This window comes from Schistocerca americana, chromosome X, assembly GCF_021461395.2.
Source record: "Schistocerca americana isolate TAMUIC-IGC-003095 chromosome X, iqSchAmer2.1, whole genome shotgun sequence".
Lineage (NCBI taxonomy): Eukaryota > Metazoa > Arthropoda > Insecta > Orthoptera > Acrididae > Schistocerca > Schistocerca americana.
In genome coordinates, this window is record NC_060130.1 from 596603889 (window position 1) to 596615940 (window position 12052).

Consider the following 12052-nt stretch of genomic DNA (forward strand, 5'->3'; position numbering starts at 1 on the left):
TTCAGCCTTCTAGAGGTAAGTATTACGATATAGTTTATGAAGTTGCCCAAGAACGATCCCATGCAATACATCTTTCATCTGTAAAATGGTGTATTGTGAACAGCTGTTGCAAAATATGCAAGCGTCATACGACAACCAGTGTTTGCTGCACATACTACCAAAGAGAGAGACAGAGAGAGAGAGAGAGAGAGAGAGAGAGAGAGAGAGAGAAATGTAGGAGGGAGGGAAGGGGTCGCCAAAGATTTACGCACATAGTGATAAATGCCGTAATTTCATATACAGAATCATTCTGTCAAGTAATTACTTAGCTGTTTAAAATAATGTTACAATTTGAACTAAACTTTTGCAAGTTTAAGCTATTGGTTGTAATCTGTGCTGCTACGACCAAAAGACGACAGCTCCTGTAGAATTTGTACAAAATGCAATGTTTCATGAAGCCTATTAGCGGCCGTGGATGTGAAAACCTGGAATATCTGTATTTTTAAATACAAAATATTGTCCTGGGCCGGCCGCTGTGACCGAGCGGTTCTAGGCGTTTCAGTCCGGAACCGAGCTGCTGCTACGGTCGCAGGTTCGAATCCTGCCTCTGACATGGATGTGTGTGATGTCCTTAGGTTAGTTAGGTTTAAGTAGTTCTAAGTCTAGGGGACTGATGACCTCAGATGTTAAGTCCCATAGTGGTTAGAACCATTTGAGCCATTATTGTCCTGGACAGTAGCGTTTTAATAGAAAAACAATAGATATGATGCTATTTTGTAAGAAACAGACATTTTGAGGCGTGGCTGTGTCAAAATATAGGTTGACTCTTACATGAAGATAACAGCAACCAGCCACTTTTTACTATACTATTTATCTATTTAAATAGCTCCGTTACCAGTTTCGAACCGACATGTCCATCTTCAGACGGTTAGTTCACGTTAAGATACAGCTTTCGCTTTTTGTTTTCCAAACTGATGAAATTTCCTTGGGATGGTGGTGCCGATTGAAAACCTGTGCCACTACGTTCCACATGTGGTGAAACTTCTTAGTGTGTGAGTGATGCTTTAGATTATGTACATATATATACATAAAAAAGGGCATCATATAATTTTCGATGCTGCAGGATCACAAGCAGTCTGCACTGGAACGTAATGGTGCGAATGTTTCATCGGTAACACTACCCCAAGGAAATTTCATAAGTTGCGAAAACAAAACGCGAAAGTTAATGTAAAATGTATCTTAACGTGAACTAGCCGTCTGAAGATGAACCTGTCGGTTCGAAACTGGTAACGGCGCTATTTGAATAGATAAACAGCATTATAAAAAGTGGCTGGTTGCTGTTATCTTCTATGTAAGAATGGTTCAAATGGCTCTGAGCACTATGGGACTTAACTTCTGAGGTCATCAGTCCCCTAGAACTTAGAACTACTTAAACCTAACTAACCTAAGGACATCACACACATCCATGCCCGAGGCTGAATTCGAACCTGCGACCGTAGCGGGCGCGCGGTTCCAGACTGTAGCGCCTAGAACCGCTCGGCCACTTCGGCTGGCTTCTATGTAAGAGTCAACCTACACAATGAACATGACATTTTCTTTTTCCTGTGAAGCAAGTGCCTTAATTGAAGATATGTAATGCAATGTAAACTTTGCAGCTAATAAGGTAATGAGTAACGACAGATCGTACTCGTGGCTTACAGTGAACAGAGAATCGCTTAAATGTACTGTCTGGTCAAAATTATCCGACACTTATTAGTGCACTTTAATATGGGATGTGTCCACCCTTCGCCTTTTTGACGGCTTGAACTCTGCTGGGGACACTTTCAGTGGGAACTCTGAATGTCTGTGGGGGAATGAAGCCCACTGTTCCTACTCAACAGCCGAAACCAGAGAAGGTACCGGTAGTGGTGTTGGACGCTGTGGTCTGGAGCGAGGTCGACGTTCGAACTCATTCCATAGGTGATCCATCTACATCTGAGTGATTACTCTGCTATTCATAATAAAGTGCCTGGCAGAGTGTTCAATGAACCACCTCTCTCTACCGTTCCACTCTCGAACGGCGGGCGGGGAAAAACGAGCACTTAAATTTTTCTGTGCTAGCCTTGATTTCTCTTATTTTATCGTGATGATCGTTTCTCCCTATGTAGGTGGGTGCCAACAGAATCCATTGGGTTTAGGTCGAGACTGTGGGCCGGCCGCTCCATTTCAGGAATGTTGATGTACACAAACCATTGCCTCACAGATGCTGCTTTATGACAGGGTGCACTGTCAAGCTGATACCTTCAGTCATCATCTCCGAACTGTTCTTCTACTGTATGGAGTACACAATTGTATAAAATTTACTCTTCCGCATTTAGTGCTTTCTTAAGCACAATAAGGAGACCATACTCTAACTACGAAAAACATTCCAATACTATATACAATACTGTAGTTCACTGTTGTCATTACACGTGATGTCACGAAACGTTCTGCAAGCATTTGCCAAACTTAAAGTCTTCCACCGGATTGCCAAAGGGAATAACGTCATTCATTCCAAACCGTTTGTTTCTAGTTATGTAATGTCCAGTGGCTTCGCTCTTTGCACCACCTTCAGCATCGCTTAATTGTAAGTTGTGACTAGAGAGGTAGTTGTTTTTTTTTGTGCCTGTCCGTGTATGAGGCCTGCCTGGTCTTGATTTAACTGTGGCTTTCCCTTCGCGTTTCCACTTCCCAGTGACATCACCAGCAGTCGAGTTCGGCAGTTTTAGAGGGTTTGAAATTTCCCTGATGGATCTGTTATTCAGGTGACATCCGATGGCCTGTCCAAGTTCGAAGTCAGGAGTGACAGACCCATTCTGCCGTTCCTGCTCTGGAGCCGAGCGACCGCTACGGTCGCAGGTTCGAATCCTGCCTCGGGCATAGATGTGTGTGATGTCCTTAGGTTGGTTAGGTTTAATTAGTTCTAAGTTCTAGGCGACTGATGACCTCAGAAGTTAAGTCGCATAGTGCTCAGAGCCAAGCCGTTCCTGCTTCTCTACTAATGCCACTACACTCCCGCCTCCTTTTGTACTGTCGGGTCTGCCTCTCGTGACCTACAGTGGTCAATTTCGCATCACATAGGGGTGTCTGGATGTTTTTGATCACGTGAGTGTATAACAGAGCCCGAGAACTCTTCGCCAGAGTGCATACAGTTTGCGACATAGAACTTTCGCAAAATTGAATGTATAATATCATGGGAAGAACCAAGGGTCAAAGAAGTTGAACATCTCAATTTATTGAGGCTTGAAGAAGATGAAAAGCAGTCTGGAAGTATCATATTCAGCTTCGTGCTCAGAAAACACATAATACTGTCTTTACTACAAGACTAATGTTCACTGACACTGGAATATGACCTGTTAATTTGCTCATTTTAACTTTAATATGGCCTTAGATGATGACCACAATGCATGCTAAAGTCTGGATGAGACCTTTTTCCAGGGTTTGTTAATAAAAGACTCGTGATGATGATGATGATTATGATGATGGTGATGCCCTATGGCATGATGTTTGTTGCTAATTGCGTACATAGTCCAAGAATACTCTCAGACCAGAAAAGAGTGAGCCAAATGATCCACGCTCTCGCTTCCCCATCTTCGTACGAGTTGCTGTTCAAAGGTCACAGAATGTTGATTCTATCATCCTTCAAGTATGTTCTCTTATGGAATTTGTTATTAATAACGTGAAATGATTGAAAAGCTGCCGCTGGATTTTCTCAGCAAACACTAGACAGAAAAGGGATTAGCATTGTACAGATTGTTGGGTATTAGTCTGTCCAAGAGTTCCTCACAATAATTTCGTATGTTTCATTCTAATGCGTTACGTATTTGTAAACACCTTAATGAAGCTTTCGTTTTCATGATTTTTGTAATTGTACTTGCGTCCTCATTTAAAAAAATAATATCAGCATTTTGTGAGTTATATAGCGACATTTGGCTCACGAAACGTAAGAAAAATAAGAGTAAAATAAACAAAACGCTTTGACGCAGTTTGTTATTACTAAATAATTTAAACAATAATGTGCGAGTCACGTATTATTTCATTATATTCGAAAAGTGTGATTCTACAGTTATCTCTCAGAGTGTTAACCAAATACATTCATAAAAATTTCTAGTTTTCTATGTCATACAAAAAAAAAATCTAAATTTTTTGTGTTTCAGGAGCTCGGGCAACAGGAGCCTCTTGTGGTAGAATTTTGGCTCTAGCTGCTACAAACCACCTAACATGACATCGAGGTAAGTCATGGCAGACAAATTCTCTTCTATGTGAAATGAAAACAATGCTACAAACTATCTTATAAGCTGTAACTTAAGTTCTACTGCCTGAGTTTACATCATATTTCAGAAGCCTTCGCTGCGTTTCTTATTCACCTCAGAGACATGTGTTGGAAAACATGACCGTTTTAATGTGTATGTAAGCTTACAGAAATTTAGGCTATTCTCGTATGCATAAATTAAACCGATTATGTGTACATGCTCTCGACTTCATAACTGAAACCATCAACTGACACAATGCCATTTGAAAGTGCTGGAGTTCTGTTTCATTTTTTTCTTTCTTATTTCTTCCTTTTACTGTTAATTTTATTCGTTCTAAGGGGACAGGTCGTCATAAGCCTTCTTAATGCTTTTGAGCTTTATGTAAATCTAGACAGTAAGGAACAGATTGAAATAAAGTAACACTCGATATTGTTCGATGATAAACATTTGACATATAATGCTATGTTGTTGGCATTATGAGATCAACGTGTGCGGTGCAGAATGATGCTGTTGGTGCAGATGACAATACTGCCGGCGGCGAGTCATCGCTTCACTTTGACGATGATGTTGGTACAAACGGATGACAGTCAATTGTAGATACTGATGGGTGATCCAGTAAGCGGAGTAAGAGCACATATCTAAGTAAAAGGACGTCGATAGACCTGAGGTTGGTATATGTGGTGTAGCGGGAAAGTTGGATGTGACAATGAGAACTGGTACCGAGAAACATTTATCTTGGTTCATAGAGTAAAGGAGTAGAAAGGGCTACAATTGGCCGGGATGGATTTCTAAGTCTGTAAGAATGTGTTTATACAACATACCATGAGACAGTACATAATGTGCCGCAGGAGGGAAACGAGTACTTGTCGATATACGCGTTGCGGTGCCCGTGTCTCAGGTTACACAGAAGTGAGGAGACGGTGAAACTGTGACGCTCAAGATTTGAAAGAGAATATCCAGTAAGACAGTTGCGGATCCATGCAAGTCGTTCAGTTCTCTTACGGCATGACTGAAATTGGTAAGGGCTGACAGTCTATAGACTTGGACGACGGTAAGCATTGTTGTTAATCCTGTCACACTTTTTTATTTTTTTACAACAGCTCGCAGAAACTTTTTGCAATCGAATACACTGACTACGAAAGATAAGCTGCCAATAACGTTACTCCAAAGTAAATAACGCATATGGTCTTTTCGCTTTGAAGTATTCTAAGTTTCAATTTATTTATCCAAGTTCTAAATAGTACACCATTCGGACTTCCGTCAAGGTATGCTGCAGAGCGTAAGACATTGCTTTCCTCCATCATAGTTATTTTTCCTAAGAGAAACTTGTTAGTTAGATATCTTATACAAATAAAATATTCAATTATGACTTCATGACCCACATAAAAAAAATGTTCAAATGTGTGTGAAATCTTACGGGACTTAACTGCTAAGGTCATCAGTCCCTAAGCTTACACACTACTTAACCTAAATTATCCTAAGGACAAACACACACACACACACACCCATGCCCGAGGGAGGACTCGAACCTCCGCCGGGACCAGCCGCACAGTCCATGACTGCAGCGCCTCAGACCGCTCGACTAATCCCGCGCATGACCCTCATCGATTGTGTATTGATCCTAATGAAAATGCAATCATAGATCTGACAGTATCTGTTTGTCATCTATTTTCGCATTTTCATATTTCTTTTGCTTGAAAACGTTTTCAGTACATGAAGATGATATGGTAGCCATAAATGAATGTTTTGCACACATACCAGAATCGCATTACAAGCATAATGTCAATTCCATGTATATACGATGAACAAAATGCTTTGACCTTCAAGGGCACTACGTCGAATTGCCGTTCACTTTACCTGTCATAAGGATTGTCTTTCAGTACTAGGCTTAGGGAGTTGCACCTTGGTCTCGAATGTACATTAAACGCAACACAGAAAACATGATAGTAGAGAAATTGGAGTAATATGAGGTAATCCGCTTTCTGCACGTGAAGGGAAAGGAGGCTGAAATAACATGCTGAGTTGGTGAAATTGTGTGGCACGAAAACACCAACATATGACTCTGTGGTTAGGTTGGTGCACACGATACCAGTGTGACCCAATACGTGCGAATGGAACACAGTGGCAGACCATTTTTCTGTGAAGAAGCGGGAATCCCAAGAGAAGTGGAGACCCTGGCGAGCCAAAACCGGAGTATCGTAATCGACACGACAACGGAAAATGCGAAAATCAATCATATATCAGTTTTCGACAACATGCACGACATTTTGAACATTACAAATGTCGACGTCCCCAGCATTCCACGACTGCTGACATCCATTCAAAAAAAACCTCTGCGGACGGACACCGCTTCTCCACCCCTGTTACAGCACCCAGTACACGATCAGACAATTTGTCAAACTTAACAAGGTTTCTCAAATATTTGACCGTTGATACCAACGCAAATATTCCACCTGTGACAGGCCAATCTACACGGTCCAGCCACACTAAGGTGACCACCGACTATGTCCGAAATCAACGTGTAATAAACACCCACAGAAGCTAGGTGGTACCCTGAGCAGTGAAGAGTACATAAAATGAGTCTCGGGGCATGTGGAAAACACTGCAGTCGTTGTCGTATTGCGGAAACAGAGCGACTTATGTGACATCCAAAAGGGCGTGATCATTGGCTTTGGGTCAAGGGTGGAAGTATCTACGAAACGGTTAAGTTTATGAGCTGTTCCGTGCCACCGTGGTTAAAATATATCGTAAATGGCAGAATGGTGCTATCCAAAACGGATGCCGAAGTAACTGCGATGCATCACGGATCATATTTGACAGGGCAGGAGGGGGAGAAGGAGATTAGTGTTTAACGTCCCGTTGACAACGAGGTACATAGAGACGGAGCACAAGCTCGGATTAGGGAAGGATGGGGAAGGAAATCGGCCTTGCCCTTTTCTAAGGAACCATCTCGGCATTTGCCTGAAGTAATTTAGGGAAACACGGATCAGGAATCAGGATGGCCGGACGCGGGTTTGAACTGTCGTTCTCCCGAATGCGAGTCCACTGTGTTAACAACTGTGTCCCCACACCCCACGCCCAACCGCTCGGTGATAGGGTTGAACGACTGTTGCGGAGATTTGTACTGGCGAATAGACCTGCAACGTTTGAGCAACTGACTGCAAAGATGAGCCAAGGGCTTACCAACAGTGTCTCCTCAACGACCTCTTAGAGTGCGTTGCTGCCTGCATATTTGGTCTCGACGTCCACTGAGTGGCGACAGGTGGCATTTTCATATGAATTACGTTTTATCCTCCATCGTATAGATGACCTTTGGAGTGTACGGCACTGCAACAATCACCGAAAGGGTCCGAGCCTGCCGGCCGGAGTGGCCGAGCGGTTAAAGGCGCTACAGTCTGGAACCGCACGACCGCTACGGTTGCAGGTTCGAATCCTGCCTCGGGCATGGATGTGTGTGATGTCCTTAGGATAGTTAGGTTTAAGTAGTTCTAAGTTCTAGGGGACTTATGACCTCAGCAGTTGAGTCCCATAGTGCTCAGAGCCATTTGAACCATTTTTTTGACAATATACACTCCTACATGCAGTTCATTTTTTCTTGGTATGATGGCATCTACCAGGAGGGCAATGAAACGTGTCACACAGCTTGCTTTGTACGTGCATGGATCGAAGAGCTCCAGGATAAGTTCACCGTACTTCCCTGGCCACCAGACTCTCCAGATTTCATCCCAATCGAAAATCTGTAGGAAAACCTCGACCAGCGTGTATGCGTCATGGATCCTCGACAGAGAAACCTAGCGCATTTGGCCACAGCACTGCAGTCGGTATGGATCCAAATCCCTGTCGGTACTGTTCAGAACTACACTCTTTCTGCAAGTTTCGCAGTGATCCACGTTGCAAAAGGTGGTTTTCAGGATTCTGACAGTTGGTCACTTTAATGTGACTGGACAGTATGGATGACTTCTTTAGCCGCCTAGTCACCACTGACATGTGCTGGGTGTATCAGTAGCTCCCGAGACAAAGGAGCAAAACCAGAAGTTGAAACAACAGAATTCACCACTGCGAAAATGGTGACGACCCAATCATCATATGATAGTTGTGTTTTTGAGTGTTTTTGGGTGTTCCAAGATGTGCTAACACATTTTATTAGCAATAGAAAATTCAACACAGTTTCATACTACGAAATCTCGTGGCGAAGTTACGGGAGGCTGTCAAGACAAACTGTTTTGGGAGGCTGTTCATGAGGGTTGTTATGCTCCACAACAGTGGTTCGGCTCATTCTGTGCAGGGGACAGTCACACATGCTGACTCTTTGGCGCTCTCAAATCTGACATGCGTGCATGTCTGAAGGAGACTGTAATGTGAAGGTACAGACACTGTAACCATAGATAATGTATCCGTGCCTCAATGGGCTAAAATCACGATAAAATATTTGTCTCTCCAGGAATCATGAAATGTGCGATGGGCTCTGTGACTTATGGAAGTTCGGATGAGTCCTGGAGGCGTTCTCAGATGTCCCAAGTGATTAAGGCGACCGCTCGCGATAAGCGGAAAATCAGGTTTCAAGTCCCGGTCCGGCACAAGTTTAAGTTTTCATGTGTCGCAAACAGCTTTCGTCAGTCCAGTTCCGCTAAATTCAAACCCATTTCGTATTACTTCCAGAATGACGACGGGCTAATTTTCGAAGTGGAATGCTTCCTGACTAACCAAGCCGCCTAAGGCCAAAGCCCCTCTATCGTTGGGAAAAACGTGTGGCATTCAATGGTGCAGACGTAGAGAAGGACTGACACCATTAGCAAGCTTCATGATCGCAGCTTGATATTTTCGAGGCGATAATTAATACTGTATGACTGTACCTTCGTAAAAATTATACTACACTGTTCATGCACAAACAATGCAGTTACGCCCTTCGAAGCGTTTCGCTTGTTACAAGTGGCACGAAGTCCTTTCAGCAGCAGCGGCCATGTTGGAAGCTGCAGGTGGGGAACGATTGCCATCTTCTCACTGCGTGATCTCTACCGGCGTTACGTGCGTAGTTAAGAAATACGCGTGGAGCGTGTGTTGCGCAACCCTGGAAGCAGTATGTTGCGTACTTATGTAATGGGGGGGGGGGGGGGGGAGTCCAGCGGGGACCAACACCTGATCGCCGGCCACCAGTCTCAAAGGTCGCTTCCCCGCTCTGCGGGCGAACAGCGCTTCTCCGCTTCTCCGCCGCTCCGCCGCTGTTGAAGCCCTCGTACACTATCAGAAAATTTGTCAACATTACTGAGTTCGATTAATAGAATGACATCCGCTACCATTGTCAGCTTTGTTGTTGGCGCTCATAGCGTGCGGATGCCCGGCAGGCGACAGTGTCTGCCAAAGATGCAGTGGTTTGGAACCTTTCTACTGCCTGGCCCGATTGCATATAACGCATGATCAAATATAATAATTTTAATATCCCGAAATCGGTAATGGATTGAATAAATCGTTATTACAACTGAAGCGGATGTCATTCTATCAATCATGCCTCTCAGTTGCGGATGTCCTACAAACAAAATTTTGTTTCCTAGGTTTGTCAAATATTTCTCCGTGTACAACACTGCTTGACGTGTTTGCCAGACATAGAGCGTGTTTGACGTGCTTGAGAGAAATTTAGAATCATGGCAGGTTTGACAAGACGGTGGTGTTGTTTGTGTCGATGTTTAGCAAAAAAGAGATTCATTACAATTTAGCTCACTGTATAGTGAGTAGTGAGTTTCCAGAACTGTGATAAATGCGATCAAGGATAAAAACAAAATAGCACTGGCAAATACTAAAATGGTAAAGATGTTGCGTCTTTCCCAGCCATGTATTATAAGGGGCGATCAGGGAGTTTCCATTTTAATGCCTTACTGGCCAGAAACTACATGCCAATCAGTCGAAATTGCCTTGAGCATTGAAGCAATCATCCCACCGATGCATCAGGTTGCAGATACCCATTTGATAAAACAATGTGTCCTGCTGCGTGAAGATTTCCGTTACTGCCTGGTGCACATCCTCGTTCGACAGGAATCGTCAACCCTTCAAGGCCTTTTTTTAAGGGAGAAGATGCGTGTTAATCACGTGGTCTGAGCGCAGGACTATAGGGCGGGTGCTCGAGTGTCTCTTGCTTGAGTTGGCGCAACTTCTGCGTTACGACATTTGAGAAATGAGAACGCGTGTTGGCATGAAGCAGCAGCACCCCTTGTCGCAGTTTTCCCGGACTTCGTTTTCGACTAACATGTTGCCCAGACACATTCTTCATTCTCCGATGGATGTCTACCGGTGTTTGTCATTCAGTAGCCAAGCAAGGAATAATGGTAGTTGGTTCTGTTTGGACGCATTCGGTTATAACGTCGCCATAGTTCACGTTTCCGCATTTACCGCACTCGTGTCGGAGAGGTAACAATACCACACTAATCACTTTCCAACATACTGGTGCTTATATACCAGCATCGGGGTCACGCTACGCTACATGTACGCTGCAGCAACACCCTCGGACGGAAACGATTTGATCGCCCCTTATATGAAGGAAAAGGTTAAGAAGAAAATCAATATTATACGCAAAACATACAAGCGGGAGTATAATGAAATAAAAAAAAGAAAACGAAGTTCTTCGGTTCTTCCACGAACAGTATATACGTTCCCACGTGAACTGTCATTAGAGGACCAAGTAGAAGAGAATAAATTTTCGCATAGTTGTGTCGTCTTTTTCAATGTGACGACGAAATAACTCAGTTATTAAAAATTTGACTTTCAATTCGGAGAAACCTGATATACTCTTGAGGTTGTGGGTGTAATATTATCTTTAGCAGATTTTCATGGGTATATTCCTCTCTAAATTTCAACCTTTCGCTGAACCAGCGTCTTGTATTCCTTTTATTTATACACAGAGCTTCAAAACTGAGGTCAAATTGACAACTTTGTTGGTACGAGTACGGGCTTGTTTTATAGCCTCTTAGACAGAAAAGAGAAAATTTGAGAAAGAAGGTTTCTCTTGTACAGGCTGTTTAACAAGGTGGCTAATCAAATTGTAGCACCGCTCTCACTTTTCTCTGTAACTCACTCTTCAGCTGACACTGAATTTCAGAAGCTAGGAGCTGAATGTCAAGATTTGTTTCATTACTGAGGTGCATTAGCAGACGGTGACCTATCGGTAGCGCTTTACCCTTACCTTCGACAAACCTGTAAGCCAACTCATCCAGCCAGTAGCTAGGAAACCTACAGTTTTTCATGAAATCCGAACCACGGAGCTTAACATGAAACCCGAACTGCGGAACATCTTGATATTTTTCACACACATAAAAAATTGTAGGTATTAGGACAAATGACAGAGGAGGAGAGAATTGTGTCATCCATATCACCCTGGATTATTCATCAGCCACCAAATCAACTGAGCTATCCAATTATACGTAAACCTACAAAACTAAAGGGATGCAGAGAGTAAAGAGTTTAGCGCCTGACCGACAACAATATAAAACTAGATCACATAATCACAAAATTCTTTTGCTTAAATAATTATAACTAGTCCACATAATTAATAACTCTAGGTTTCGTCGTTAGATAACGATTTTAAGAATGAATCTTACGTCTGATACTGACGGTTCACAATTTTTTTTTACAAAAATTGTAACTCAGTCTTTTGTCCCTCCTCGCTTAAGTCAACACTGAATTAGTTTCTTGCATTTATTTACTAGCGATAGTGACTTTTAATTTACGTTTTTTGTGCAAATCACTTCATTTGTATACACTTTTGTCTGATCCTTGAATATTAAGTTTTCATACCTTTCTAATGAGACCATCGT

At 42.9% G+C, this 12052-nt stretch overlaps 1 protein-coding gene across 2 annotated transcripts in view; it reads left to right on the top strand.

The window, feature by feature from the left end:
• LOC124554978 (elongation of very long chain fatty acids protein AAEL008004-like) overlaps window positions 1–12052 on the top strand; it is a 338538-nt gene that overhangs the window by 58173 nt on the left and 268313 nt on the right. For both annotated transcript variants that reach the window (XM_047128717.1, XM_047128716.1), the window contains exon 2: window positions 4155–4229. In XM_047128717.1, the coding sequence (XP_046984673.1) occupies window positions 4219–4229 (11 nt within the window). In that variant the 5' untranslated portion in view covers window positions 4155–4218. The remainder of the gene's footprint in view (window positions 1–4154; window positions 4230–12052) is intronic.